The sequence below is a fragment of the Alnus glutinosa genome, chromosome 11, assembly GCF_958979055.1.
Source record: "Alnus glutinosa chromosome 11, dhAlnGlut1.1, whole genome shotgun sequence".
Classification (NCBI taxonomy): domain Eukaryota; kingdom Viridiplantae; phylum Streptophyta; class Magnoliopsida; order Fagales; family Betulaceae; genus Alnus; species Alnus glutinosa.
In genome coordinates, this window is record NC_084896.1 from 27,189,574 (window position 1) to 27,205,505 (window position 15,932).

Here is a 15,932-nt window from a genome sequence, read left to right on the forward strand (position 1 = left end):
CATGAACATTCACTCACCCTCCTCTCTCAGGCACCATACAAGGATGGATTGTTATGGTGTGATGCTTGTAATCATGGTCGCCATGGCTTCATCTATACATGTGATGAATGTGAATGGTACAATGCTGTTTAATTCAGACATTCAATGCTGTTTAATTCCGGAAACCCTTAAATATAAAGGTCACCAACACTCTTTCTTTCTTGCTATAAGATCTTTTGAAACTTGCAATACTTGCGGTGAAAATAGTGATAGTAATGTGATCTTTGTTAGGGGTGAAAACCCGGTCCCGGTTCCCGGTTCCCGGTTTTTGGCCAAAACCGGGAACCGGAACCGGGGTCCTGGTTATTGGATTTTCAATAACCGGGACCGGATCCGGGTACCCGGATTTCCCGGTTAAACCGGGACCGGATCCGGGTATCACCTATAAGATTGGTAATTTAAATTTAAGTGAAAAAAACCACCTATAAGATCTAATAATTTGTTCATAGTTATTTCCAAAGCAGAATTTTGGACCCACGTCATATCATATAACATCTCCCATCCAATACAAGTATATATCTAAAGTTGTCCTTCTCTTCAGTCTGGATTTTATCAGTTGGATCATGCTTAATTAAAAAAAAAAACAGAGGCAGCTATCTTAAATAATAAATGACTGATTAAAAAACAGAGGCTTGTTGGATGAAGAAACAAAGGCAGCAACATAAAACAAATCACTGCCTGGAAAAATCTTCACCAACCAAACCAAGAAAAATCCAAAACAGCAGCTATCTAAATAATAAATAAACATTACAAGGAGTAGACATTAAGCCATCAAACAGTCTCCATAATGTCTGAAAATTACAAAGATCAACTACCATTTTTAAACAAACCAGCAATCAAAAGTTCATAAACATTAAACATATTAAGAATTAAAAAGTTCAAACCCAAAAGTTCATAAACATTAAACATATCCAAGCATGGTCTGTGGCTTTTTGTAGCTCTCCTCTCAATCATCAATAACTACAATAGAAGAAAAAAAAATGAGAATGAGTAAAATAAATAAATAACAAAAATGAATTAATAATAATGAAAAATAAAATGAATTTATAATCATTTACCATGCTCATCAAAGATTTCAATAATCTTCTCGTACTCCAAGTCTTGATTGCCCTTTAACCAGTCTTGAGTGCAAATCAAGGCCTCAACTGTCATTGGAGATAATGAACTCCTAAAAGGATCCAATATACGTCCTCCATTGCTGAATGCAGACTCGGATGCAACTGTGGAAATAGGAATGGCCAATATATCACGGGCTATCTCTGCGAGGATAGGATATTTGGGTGCATTAACCTTCCACCAAAGTAAGATGTCAAAATCTTTTGATGTTGCTTCACACCCATCCAAAAAATAACGATCTACCTCCGGCATACACTCCAAGTTGTTCTCTTCCTCAAGGTGTTGAAATAAGTCATTCATATATTCCGTCTCTGCAAGTGTATCATTAGTGTTATTTCCACTAGCATCTAAAGATGTAACAGTTGAGCTTTCCAAACTCGCATCAAATTTAGACAAACACCCCCCATATAACTTATTATATTGCTCCCACAAACGGTTCAAGAGGTCTTTCACATTTGTCTCAATTTCTTTTGCCCACTCAGGGCCACTGCATTTGAGCAAAGAATATTGTAACGCCTTAAACTTGGTACGTGGGTCAAGAACATGAGCAACATACAACAATAAGTTAACCTTATCCATAGTTCCCCAATACTTTTCATACTTCCTTTTCATATCCCAACTCACTGCACTAAGGATAGAATTAAAACTCATGCATCCATTAGACAATGTTTTTATGATAATGCAAAGTTGAATGAAATATGCATTGGAGGTAACATGAGTTGAGGTGTACCTTTTTTCTAAGTGGGGAGGTTGGACATTTTTTAAGGTGTACCTTCATAGTTGTAGTGCCATTTCTCCAGTGACACGCTAACATCCTATTGCAATAATTGCATTTTGCCTTAGGGTTATCCGAGTCAATTGGTTCCACTTTTGTAAAGTGCAGCCATACTTCCGACTTATTCACACAATTTTTTTTTTTTGAGGTACCCTTACCCAATTGTGTTTGCAAGGAAGACAAGGGGGTTCCAACAGTTGTAGATGGTGCTCCAGGTTTGTCATGTGACTCGGTAACATTTTCCATAATAGGACAAGGTGTATGCGTCTCATTAACGGTGTTCTCCATCTGTTAAATGTTAAGATTGTTATTTCTTGTTAGCCTATTAAGAAAAATTCACCAAATGGAAGAGTAGAATATTTAAGAAACAAAATATAAATCATAGATTCATATATAGTGTAGAATTCAGATTTATTTTGAAAGCTTCTAGACTAAATACTGAAAAAATTAAATAATAAAAATAAATATAAAAAAAATTATTAATCAAAAACAAATATAACAAGACATATTTGATTAATTGATTATTTCCTCACATAATCATATTTGAGGAAGTCTTTCATTTCAATTTTCATTTTTCACCACCCTTAAATCTCCTTTCTCTCCCCCATCAGCCACGGTCCCACACCCACCACACCCCAGTAATTTTCAATTTCATTGCCATCTTCTAATCTCAAGAAAGAGTCAAGGGTTTGACTCCACTCAATTACATCTATTAAAAAAAAAAAAATCCACTCACTCACTCGAAGCCTCTAGAATCCACTCAAAGCTTTTGAGTCAATTCTTTCTCATCCACGGTCCCACGCTCTGGCCCCCTCATCTTTTCATATTTTTTTTTAAAGGATAAAACATACTCAGATTTTTATAGAATCGGTGGTCCTCCTTCTTTCTTGTCCTTATCTTTTTTATTGCTCTCTTCAACCTCACACCTCCCCTCCCTCTATCTGTGCTTCAATTCTCTCGTGAATCTTCATCTTCTATTTGCTTCAACCCATCTCAAAGAAATCTCATAATCAAACACACTCAGATTTTTCTTTTAAAAAAGCCCAAATTTCAAAGAAAAATCATATTAAAGATTTAGAGCCTGCAGAAAATAAGAGCAAATAACTCACAGGGTGTTTACTGCTGAACTTCTGATCTGTTTTGTCTTTTGATCTGTTTTTCCTCTGTTTTGTCTAAATTTTGTTCAATATTTTTTTTGTCTTTTGTATCACTAAAATTTTATACATGCAGAATGGCCAGTGCAAGATTAATCCAATCGTTAAATCTTCTATTATGGGCACTGCTATTGCTCAAAACAGAAGGCGTTATTATATTACTCCTCCAGGATGCAGTAGCAAAAGGAGCTGGTGAGAATACTTTTTCCAGAAAAAAAAAAATGATTAAAAATCGAGCCTTTCATCTTCAGATCTTCTTCCTTTCAGATTTCAGTTCTTCCCATAAATAATAAACTCAACAAACCCATTTAACCAAAACCAACAGGAACATAACTTCAGAAGTCTAAAATCTATAAAATCCCCAAAATCCAGTGCAGATCAGAAGTTCAAATGCAAAGTTAAAGCAGATCTAAAAAAAAAATCTAGATCTAACCTTTGCTCCGCTTGCTTCGGTGCTTACTTTGCTCCGTCTGCTTCAGAAATCATCAGATCTGTAAAGACGAAATCACTAAGTCAGAAAGTTTTGTTCTTCATGTCCAATACCCAGTACAAAGAAAAGAAGAACTGAAGAAGAAACAGAGGCAGCGTGAAATGAATGTAGCGTGCAAAAATAAAAACTCACCTTAAAAAAGAAATGAAGACAAGATCTGATTCTCCAAGAAGACTTAGAAGAGTGACACCAGCAGAGGAAAAAAAAAGGAAAGAAGAAGATCAGCAGCCGAGCCGGCCCGAGCGACAGACAACAGAGAAGAAGAGACTGAAAAGTGAAGAGGAAGAGGCGAAGTCAGTGTGGCGTGAGTTCAGGGGAGGGGGGGTATATTTTTTTTTTTTGTTAATAATTTACACCCGGTCCCGGGTTCCCGGTTTAACCGGGAATTTGGAAAACACGAAACCGGGACCGGGACCGGGTACCCCGGGTTCCGGTTTTTAAAAACCGGGTGCCTACCCGGTTACCGGTTTTCCGGTTTTCCGGTCCCGGTTAGTGCCCGGTTCCGGTTCCGGGCCGGTTATAACCGGCCCGTATTTACACCCCTAATCTTTGTGTGCACAGATTGCAAGTTCACATTGCATATTAGATGTGCAACTCTTCCACTTGTAGGTAAATATATATCTACATGATACACATCTCCTAAAACTTTCTTATAGACGTGAAGACGATTTCGAAGAGTATTATTGTCTGATTTGTGAAGAAGAAATAGCTCATCCAGATTATTAGTTTTATTATTATGTAAAATGTAAGTTTAGTGCTCATACTCAATGTATTATTGGGGAGAATCCATGCATTAAGTTTGGAAAAACTTACGTAGATGAAGCTCACCGACATCCTCTCGGATTTGTTCAAAAGTCTTGGTATTCCCCTCCATGCGATGCCTGTGGTGGGTTCTTTAATAATGTGGCTCTAGAGCGCACTCGATGCAAATTCAATATCCATCCGAGATTTTATTGGTGGGAATATTGTTTAGAAAAATATTTTTCAGATCTGTGATGATGTGGCTCTAAGAAAATTATTTTTCTTAGCTTAATTAGTCAATTAAGTACATTTTCACTTGTTTGATAGATCGAGAGACCTCGAGAATCTCATTCTATATAATCTTGGGTATATTTGTATTTGTTTGTATGTCTACCTTCCAACGTTAATAGAAAAAAAAAAACTTGCTTCACATCTTTCCAGCATTCCCGTTAATTGTTTTGGCTTGTGCTTTATTCTCAATCTTAAATTTACAACTCGACCATCATCGACGTACTTCTATAAGGTCCTTTCAAATAACATCGATCATGATTCATGATCATCATCTGGTGATCAGTAAATATGTGGTTTGAAATTCCTAGCTTGATGAACATAAAACTCAGGATCATCCTAACTTGTGTTACAAAATTGTCCTTAGCTAGTGGGAGCTAAGGAATCAATTCGGTTAGTCTTGAACCCTCCGCTCCCTACCCTAAAAGAAAAGATGAGGGCTCACAGTATATATTATATTAATGGTAATTTTCACTACTATATTAGAGAATAAACACTTAGAGAGCAACTCTCCTCTTCGTAAGTATATATAACATTTCTCATGGACGAAACCAACTCCATACATATATAACATGTCAAATCGAGAAGGCAAAACTTAAATCAAGGGCTCATAAAGTCTATTTTCTAAGTATAATGAAAAAGGAAAAGGAATGAGACATTTATCTGTTAAAAATTATTTTATAAAAATTTAAGTTTGTCTTAAATTTGAATATTTCAACTTTTCCTCTATTTCTTTTATTATTTGTTGTCCCACGTTGAAAAGTTATGAGTATTTTGTGTGCTTTATAAGTATTATGCTAGTTGCGTCACCTAGTGCATGTCACTTTGACACTTTAGATGCACTTAACACGTTCGCATCGTCACACACGAGATTTTTATTAAGTACGTGAGTAATATTTTTGAATACTTAACTGTTTTTTTAAACTGTCAGAAACTATATTTTCTTAACAGATAAATACCCTTTTGCCTCCTGTAGTTTCAAATCTTTATTTTTTGTTCCTTGTGCTTTCATTTTTATCATTAGTGGTACCTGTACTATGAGAAAAGACGGATATGATACTTCCGTCCATTTTTTTGTCTAAAACTAACAAATTTCTACATTAGCGACACGTGACTGTTATATTTTTGTATTTATTTATTTTGAGGCTTAAATTGTGTAGCCACATATCGCAATTTAAAAAAAAAAATTGTGGAGCCACATATCTTACTTTTAATGGTGTCATGTGTCACTGACGTGAAAATTCGTTAGTTTTAGATGGAAAAATGAATGGAGATACTATCTTCGTCTTTTTCCATAGCATATGTACCACTTGTGATAAAAATAAAAGCACAATGAACAAAAATTAAAAATTTAAAACCACATGAGGACTGTAACGTATTTAACCCTCTATTTTATAGTGGTTTGATATTGGTGAGAGCACTTGTACTCCTTTGTTTCCTATTCCCATTTGTCAAAAACACAAGGTGAAAAGCCTACAGCTAAAGTTACAAGAGTTGGGTCAGCGAACATCAATCATCTCTATTTTTGTTGAAACAAAAATTTATCTACAGAAAACATTAGACTTCCCTGAATCAATGGATTCCCAGGGTGGCCAAATTCAACAGAAATATAAAGTCTAGGAAATAGTTCAAAACCAAGTCCTTATCTTTTTGTTTGACAAGTTTGGAATTTATACTGAAGGTTAGCCAAAATCAGAATCCCAACATGTGCAAAATAAATAGTATATTCACAAAGAAAGGTGGAAAAATAATAAAATTAATCTCACCTTGATGATCTCAACTAGTTGGTCAACTCCACTTTCTCCAGGAAACAAAGGCTGAAAGAGAGAAGTTGGATTAAAAACATGAGTGACAGTGAAAACAGGTCAAAGTATCCAAATAAATTCGAGTATCAACCCAGCTGTCCAAGAAGTAATTTATCCATAACGCAACCTGTAGAAATAAGCATAATGCACACCCATTGCATCAAACAAGTCCTATGCCTGCCATGAGTTAAAGGACGAGAATGGTAGAGAAAACAAAACCCAGAACCATAATGACAGAAATCAAATTCGAGATTCTAACACCCATTTCATCAAACAAGTACTATGCTTGCCATGAGTTTCAAATAACAAGAGTTGCAGACTTGCAGCTCAAAATTGGATAGAAACCTCTCAAAACATCGAAAATTTTGATCGAGAAAACAAAACCCAAAACCATACCTTGATTGATTTTGAAGAAAAAAAAATTTGGACCTTTTCTCGATTTATGCGTGTCATCTTTGCGCAGGGGCCATGCTAATCTTCTCGGTTTCGTTCCAATTTTATCGGATGTCCCGAAGCACGAACTTTCCCGCTCTGCTTTGTTATATAAACTCATCTTTAGAGCATCCTCATTGGGCTCTTCACTTCAAAAATTGCATAAAATTTTGGAAAAAGTGCTCAAAAAATTCCATGCAACAAACTCTTCAAAAAATCCAATTTTTTTTTTTTTGTTTAACCTTTTATTTCATTTTATTGATGTGATACCACCAATCAGTTATGATTTAAAAATGTATATATTAAAAAGTTGATTGCAATTTCAAATCAACAAACTAAAATAAAAGTGTAATTTACCACTGCCATTACTTATATATATATATATATATATATATAAAATAGTCATTAATTTTTATTTATTTTTGGAAGAATAAGAAGAAGAAGGAAAAACTTAATTTAATGTCAGATTGTCCAAGTCGATCATAGGATTTGATATTAAAGTGTTAGTTTAAGATAAGGAGGAATGTTCAATCTACAATTGAAAAACTAACTTGATATGTAAATAATATGAGAGAGAGAGAGAGAGAGAGAGAGAGAGAGAGAGAGAGAGAGAGAGAGAGAGAGAGAGAGAGAGAGAGAGAGAGAGAGAGAGAGAGAGAGAGAGAGAAATGGGAATAAACCAAAAGAATAGAATTACCAACAAAATAGCAATTTGGATTACTTTTAGCTGGGATGGTTTGGATAATTGGATATTGATTTGGGTCCTCTTTGAACAGGGTCATGAGTGTGGACTTGGGAGTTAAGACCTTAAGATCACCTTCCATGCTACAAATAGATTGAGCTTTCCTTCTCTCAAATAAACTATAAATCTAAAAACGTTGTATTCTACATAAAATGAAACCAAATTAAAACACCTTAGATTTTTTATTCTAACAAGAAAGAGACTTGAATTTTAACCTATAAAAAGTTTTGATAGATACAGAAAAAGAGAGAATTTTATGTGTTATAAAATTAAATTGCGCACTGTGTATTCTTTATAAAAATTAACGGTCATGATCTGATCACTCCGATGCTTCATGCCAAGTGCCGCAAGTTCGCCATCTAGGCCCCCTTACAACTCATTGCCACACACATGCGTGTGCGTCCATACTAGAGTTTACACCAAAACATTGCTTCATTTAAAACAATAGTTTAGTGTGAGTATTTTTTTTTTGTTTTTGAATAATTTAATGTGAGTTAGACCTTATAAATGACAACTATAATTATTATTTTTTTCCTCACATGGAACCTTATTATACCAAGACTCTTTAAAACCTTTTGTTTAAAACATTCTCAAACTTTAAACAAAGATAGATACATAATACATTGATTTTTGAAAACTCTTGGGAAAACTATATGATGAGTGCCAAAAGGTGTATATTTGGACCCCTTAATTTACATTAGTTAAACCTTTAGCTTTGTTATTTTCTAAATACTTCTTGTTAGTTTTGGTATTTCAGTGTTTTGCAGGTCTTTGAGAAATAATGTTGTTATTTTTGTGGATTTGACGTAAAGATGCAAGGAAGGTGCAAATCAATTTGTGGGAACCAAGTCAAGCACATGTCTCCATAATGGGCAGCAAGTGACAACAAAGATTGAAGAAAATCGTCCAAAATTCCAATATTTCGACAAAGTGGAAAAGTCCAAAATTCCAATATTTCAAACAAAGTGGAAAAATCCTTGAGTCATGCATGTCATTTTCTTCATAACTTTCGACTCGAAAATCGGATTGCGTTGATTTTGGTGGCGTTGGAAAGCTCATGAAAAATTCAACAAATAATTCTGAAATAGGTTTTTTCTATTTCGGACTTATACCATGCCCAAATTGCCCCACAATAAAAGTGCGCAAATCTGTACGAATTTGGAGTTTGTTTTTTTCCTGCTTTGATTGGATTTTGTATGACTTTGGGGAAAGCCTGCAGCACCGAAAGGCACATGGCTGATTATATCACATGAAGACAAAGAGAGCACCATCAAGACTTTGCAACACCTAGCATGGACTTTGTGAAAGAAAAGAAGGCAAATCCGTGAATGAAAAGAGGAGAAGAAAAAGAAGAAAAGTAATAAAGCATAAAGGCCTAAGCATGGGCTGGAAAATTCTCTCAAAAACTGCTCCAGCAGCACAAACACGTGAGGCACCAAACCTGTAGCAAAAGCTGCTGGACAGCAGCTCTTCGAATCACACCTGGACAGCACTTGCAACTTGGACAGCTTCTCCAAGACCACTCCGCACCTGTCCACCTTGACCAGCTGCTGGACAGCAATCTCTTTCCAAACATGTGCACCAAATCAAGACAAGATTCAACACAAATCACGTGAAGACAAGAGAGCAATTTCAGCACAAATCACGTGAAGACAAGAGAGCACCGATTTCACGCGTGAATTTCCAAGCTTGGCAACACCAATTTCTTCCCATAGCAAGTCAGACCTAGGACTTATAAATATCATGTTTTTCCCTTGTAAGACAGGAGAGGGGAGAGCAGAGGCGTGAGCCTCTTTGGCTTTTGTTCTCATGCAATTTTCTCTTTTGTAAGTCTTTTATTTTCTTTATGTTTTTAATAAAATTCAGCATTTTATTTTATCATGTGTAGCTAATATTTTCGTTTGGGGTTGAGGATGAAACCTCACCATTGAAGAGAAACTGAGTTTCGTGCTTGTTCATGCTATTTGAGTTTATGGATTTGATTTCTCATTGCTCTACTTCGGTTTTCTTGAAATGATGTTTTGATATCTCTTGTGGTTTCCGGATACAAGTGATGATGTGGAATAAGTTTCATTAAATCGGTTGTTTGGTTTTTCATCTATCAAAACATTAGACATTCATTGTGCGCCGTTTGACTAATACATTGTTTTATCGGTTAGAATGAAGATATCCATTGTGATTGAATGATACATTGGATGTTTGGATTTCAATTGGTACTCTTTGTGATTTGTGCTATGAACGGAATCATTGAATGATCTAAATGATTTTTGAAGCAATGTAGAGCATACCTAAGATTTATAAGTGACAACCTTGAATAAGTGTGATGAGCATGAGATTAGGTTGATATGATTTGGTGAGTGTGAATTCCAAAACCCTAAACCCCTTTATTTTCGTTATTTTCGTTTATACTTTCTTTTAACAAAAACCCTAAATTTGGAACTAGGTTAAAATAGGATTAGTTTGAATAGAGATTAATTTTCGCAACACAATTCCCTGTGGGATCGACCTCGCACTTGCAATACGCTATATTGCATAACGATTCGTGCACTTGCGAGTATAATTTAAGACACATCACTATACATATCTCCCTCAAACTACCATTCGATTGTCAATGTCCACCCAAACTACCAATTGTGTTAATGTCTCCCATCAAACTATCAAAAAATGTCAAACCACAGGGGGCAAAAATGTGTTTAACCTTTATTATATATGTTGCAAAAACTTTATTTACCACCATAATCTTTCATCACTTTTGCAATCATATCCTTAAACTTTAAAAAGTGTCAATCCACTTAAGAATGCATGACGTAATACTGATGTGGAATTCAATAATAGGGAAAGAAGAGAAATACTACACTTTCCAAGAAATATCCCCAAATAATGTGTTACAATCCCATGTAATTTATTATTTTTAAAAATGTGTCATTATCTCATAGGATTGTAATACATGCTTTGGGAATAAAGTTTTGGAGAGAAATTTTGAGAAGTGTAGCATTTTTTGAAAAGGAATAAAAAAAAAATTGATTAATATGATATAAAGTATAAAGAAGTTTTGAATTTTTTAAAGAAAAGTGGAAAGTTGTTAGGTTAGGATATTTTCAAATTATTTGTCGGAATTTAAAAAAATTTAGGCAAATAATTAAAAAATATCATTTATAAAACTCACATAACAAAATAAAATTTATACTGTCAAATCACTTACTTGATCAAATAAATTTCATAACTAATCTCTTAGAGCACTAGCAGCAGATTCCCAACCATTTTCCCTATATTTAGGGAACAAAATTACTTTTTGCTTCCCTATAAAAAAATATCCCACAATAGATTCCCTCACATTTCTCTATATCAATTAAATATTATATTTTTACTCTTATTTTATTATTTTTATCTTTTTCCTACTTTTTCTCTCTTCCCTATATCAATTAATTATACTTTTTTTTATATTAAAATAATACATAAGGAAGGAATAGTAGACATGTATACATAGGGAATTACTATTCATTCCCAACCCCCTCATCTAAAGTGGGAGGTTTTTTGATGTTTTTCATGAAATTTTTCCTAAATATAAGGAAGGGAACCATTATATAGTAACTGCTACTAGTGCTCTTAAGGTCCTTGCCTAAATTTTCGAATATTTTGAGGAATCCTCGTCCAAAGTTGTTTATCAATATTTAATTAGATCATACAGTTGGCGCCGATGGGGATTTGGTGCAGTATTTGATGGCGGGAAGCTTTCGGCAAACGTAAAGGTTTTGATAAGTGCAAACAAAGGTTTACCACTCCGTAGCAGTCAAAAAACAATTGCAGACTGCAGCACGCCGCAAAAAAACATAAATATTTCATAGTTTGCGGCGTGCTGCAGTTAAAAGAATCAAATTTTTTTTTTGAATAGTAGTAAAAAGTGATTGATGTGATATATTAAAATAAAAAAATTTTGTATTATAGTGATTTTTTTATTTGAATAGTAATAAAAAAAATTATTGATGTAATGTAAAAAATTAAAAAAATTAGAATGTTTTGAAGTTAATTATTTTTAAAAAAAGTGAAAATAAATTAGGGAAATGATATAAATGTTACCAAACACCCCCCATATTCTTTATTGTTGTAAATTCAAATGCTTATTGCATCCCTTTTTGGCTGGCTTCTTCAAACACTAATTTGTGGTGTTTGTTATTGGTTTTGTGACAAAGATTTAAAGGATCGAGTTATTTTTTTGGGCTTATTTTTTATTATTTGTTGCGTTATATTTTTATTTTGGGTCTGATGTTGAGATGTTCATCCATTTTTCAGTTTTAAGATTGTCCACTCTCCTTTTTATTCGAACCCAAAGCAAGAAGAAATTTTTGTAGTCATTTTTTATTTATTAAATTAAATAAATAAATAAATTGTTTATTGCAAGATAATAAGGCAACATCATATGATAGAGAGTTGTCTGAACCCACCTGTCTAGATAGAATTTAAAATGATTGATCCCCAATCCCGATCTAATACTTCTCCAACAAGTTCTCTCTTTATAAAAATAAAAAAAATAAAATAAAATAAAATCCAACTTTATCTATGACCCAAGCAACTCAGATAGAAGGTGACGTAGATTGCTGACGTTACTATGGATGGAAGAAGAGGGCACCAACAAACAAAGACGACCAAGACTTACAAACAAGGACGACCAAGACTTTTACAGTCTACTTTATTTCCACAGCCTCTTTTTGATGGGAAGTGCTACAATTCCCACCTCCATCCCACCCCAATCCCACCAATCCTAAGTATAAAAAGTTGAAAATTAATTTATTAAATAAAAAAATTAAAACACTTAGAATTGGTGGGATTGGAGTGGGATGGGGTGAGAATTCTAGCATTTTCCCTTTTGAAAATCGGATAAAGAAAAAAATTTGAAATCAAATTCAAATTCCAAGGCAACACAAAAAGGACCAAACTCTTCTTTCTTTTCCTCGACTGCAACGACCTTTTCGTGTACTTTTTCCACCATCAAATACTATACCAAATCTCCATTGGCGCCAAACATTTTTTATTGTAAAGGAAAGAGAGGGGCCAAAAAATTAAAGTGTACTTTTTAATTGTTTTATTTTTTCTTGTTCAATGCAAATTGTATTTTTTATGGCAAAGAGGGGGAGGGGGAGGGGGCCTGTTGTCATTTCTCTTCATGGCGTGAAGCTTTCGGCAAACCTCAAAGCTTTTGATAAGTGCAAACAAAGGTTTGTCTATCCTCGTGCAGACAAAAAGCAGGGACACGGGTCCCTCCATTTTGAAATGGAGACGATTTTTTTATTTAGTTTTTGCTATTGCGGTTGTTTGGTAAGGAAAGGGGAATCGGTAAGAAGAGTTAGAATTGATAGATATGATATAAAGTAAAAAAAATTTGTATAGAATAATAAAAAAAATTTGTATTGTAGTGAATTTTTTTTATTTAAATAATAATAAAAAATTATTAATGTGATATAAAGTTAGAATATTTTAAAATTAGTTATTTTTAGAATAAGTGAGAATAAAAATTTTACCAAACAAACCCTATTTTAGTAACCGTGGGTATAATTATCTAATTCAAAAAACAGCTGGCACGCAGCCCCACTTCGTAGCATATTTCATAGTACAGTGTCACTGGGTCGCACACACTCTCTCACTCTTCTTTTTAGCAGTTCAACTATTCATTAGCAACAAAAATTCAGCCATGGCTGAGCAAGTCCAAGAAACATCGCCACAAGTGGTGAACAAGAGATTGATTGAGACAGACGTCCAAGATTGGAGTCTATGGCATCACTTGATATTCTGCCAAGAGCTCGAAAACGATGACCAGAAACATGATTTTTGCTGGCTGTGCAAAGAACCAGTATCGGGAAGTGCCGCCTACAAATGCTTGAAATGCAACTTCCGCCGACATAAATCATGCATTGACAGATCACACGGCATAGATCTTGAAATCCAACATCATTATTGGTGGAACCGACATCACTTGATGCTCGAAGTCATAGACATCACAATTAACGTTGTTTGCTCGGGATGCAAGGAACCAGTATTCGGTCCCGCCTATAAATGCTCCTTACCCGAATGCGCCTTCCTTCTCCACAAATCCTGCGGTGAACAATCGAACGCGATCCAGCACCCTATTCACCCAGATCACACCCTTTTTCTCCGAGAGCCATCCCTGGTTGATGACTGTTCTGTTTGCCACAAAAATTGCAGTGGGTCCTTCTGTTACCGTTGCCGCCTCTGTTCTTTCAACCTCGACGTCGTATGTGCTTCGCGCTGGAGAACCAACGCCGACGATTGCCTCAAACACGAACTTATCCCCTTGCGGAAGGGGATACAGTTGACTTGTGAATCTTGTGGCGAGGAAGCCAAGGATGACGGCTGCATATGTAGCCAATGTCGAGTCTTGATTCATGATAAGTGTAATCAATTTCCCCCCACCATCAACACTAGGACACATGATCACTCTCTCGTTCGCACCTATTCTCTAATTTGTCAAGTTGAGAAACAGGACAACGTGTTCTGTGGACTCTGTTATAAAGAGGTGAAAACAAAGCATGCAGCTTATTTTTGTCGGGAATGTGGTTATGTTGCCCACTTGAAATGTGCAAAAGATCAGCAAAGCTATAATGGCCAGACCAGTAATTCCGTTGAATACCTACCTCATTTGGTTCATTTGGTCGAGGGAATCGGTCTAGCGGAAGGCCAAGAGGTTGGTCCAAGGGAGATCAAACATTTCAGTCATCCACAACATCATTTAATCCTCAGCAATGAAGAGCTCATGGACAACACGCGTTGTGAGGGGTGTATGCACATGATCATTGATGCCCCGTTTTACGGATGTGTCCAATGCAATTTCTTTCTTCACAATAGATGTGCTAAACTACCATTAAGGATTAAGCGAGGGCCATTTCATGTACATTCACTCACCCTCCTCTCTCGGGCACCATTTATGGATGAATCGTTCTGGTGTGAGACTTGCAAGCGTGATCGCCATGGCTTCACCTATATGTGTGACGAGTGTTGGTACACCTTAGACGTTCAATGTTGTTTAATTCCAGAAACCCTTGAACATGAAGGTCACCAACACTCTCTCTTTCTTGCTGTAAGATATTATGAAACTTGCAATGCTTGCGGCGAAAAGAGTATCGATAAGAATGTGATCTTTGTGTGCACAGCTTGCAACTTCAAGTTGTGTATTAGATGTGCAACTCTTCCACTTGTAGGTAAATATCAATATCATACGCATCTCTTAAATCTCTCTTATACACGTGAAGATAATACGAAAGAATATTATTGTATGATTTGTGAAGAAGAAAGAGATCATCCAGATTATTGGTTTTATTATTGTGTAAAATGTAAATTTACTGCTCATACTCGATGTATTATTGGGGGGAATCCATGCATTAAGTTTGGAAGAACTTACGTAGATAAAGCTCACCGACATCCTCTCAGATTTGTTGAAAAGTCTCAGCATTCTCCTCCATGCGATCTCTGTGGTAAGTTCATGAACAATGTGGCTTTAGAGTGCACTCAATGCAAATTCAATATGCACCCGAGATTTGATATGAGGGGTTGTATGGTATTTGATGATGATTTTTCAGATCTGTGACGATGTGGCTCTAAGAAAATTATTTTTCTTAGCTTAATTAGTCAAGTACATTTTCACGTATTTGAAAGATCGAGAGACCTCGAGAACCTCATTCTATATAATCATGTGTATATTTGTATTTGTTTGTATGTCTACCTTCCAACGTTAATAGAAAAAAAACTTGCTTCACATCTTTCCAGCATTCCCGTCAGTTGTTTTGGCTTGTGCTTTATTCTCGATCTTAAATTTACAACTTGACCATCATTGATGTACTTGTATAAGGTCCTTTCAAATAACATCGATCATGATCATCATCTGGTGATGAGTAAATATGTGGTTTGCAATTCCTAGATTGGTGGTATTGGGCAAATACTTACAATTTCAGCAACATATTGGTAAACTGACAAACTAATTTCAGCAACATATTGGTAAACAACAAGATTAAAAGAACAGAATATAAAAATAACAACATTACCAATAATTATAAAATTAATTTGAAAATGATCACAATTAGAATAGGACAACCAACCATAAAGAAAAGATAAGCAATCTGTCTTTTCAGAACTTTCGTCCTAATAAAAAAAATATTCTTGTAATAGGTCATGTTCCTAGTCAGAAATATAGCGAAATCACCTTTCCTACTCTTTCCCCAAATCCCACTAGTAAGAAAGATGTTCGATTCTTACCCTTCACATCCTAAGACTATCGACAACTTCATGAATTTGCCCAATATACCCCCTCGGTAAACTGATCACATAAGCTGTCTAAGCAAAA

General features: G+C 35.1%; 1 protein-coding gene, 1 long non-coding RNA gene and 1 other non-coding gene across 3 annotated transcripts; 1 reads left to right on the forward strand and 2 right to left on the reverse strand.

Annotated features, from left to right (window-relative positions):
- Positions 1-837: 837 nt before the first annotated feature.
- On the reverse strand, positions 838-3,886 carry LOC133882598 (uncharacterized). Its single transcript, XR_009902692.1, has 4 exons — positions 3,707-3,886; positions 3,518-3,575; positions 1,098-1,466; positions 838-999 (listed from the first exon to the last, which is right to left on the reverse strand). It is a non-coding gene; the product is annotated as an uncharacterized LOC133882598 (long non-coding RNA).
- A 2,939-nt stretch (positions 3,887-6,825) lies between these two features.
- LOC133882965 (U6 spliceosomal RNA) lies at positions 6,826-6,930 on the reverse strand. Its single transcript, XR_009902780.1, has one exon. It is a non-coding gene; the product is annotated as a U6 spliceosomal RNA (small nuclear RNA).
- Positions 6,931-13,268: 6,338 nt separating this feature from the next.
- LOC133881334 (uncharacterized) lies at positions 13,269-15,179 on the forward strand. The gene has a single exon (XM_062320256.1). The coding sequence runs from the start codon at positions 13,269-13,271 to the stop codon at positions 15,177-15,179; it is 1,911 nt and encodes a 636-aa protein (XP_062176240.1).
- The last annotated feature ends 753 nt before the right edge of the window (positions 15,180-15,932 follow it).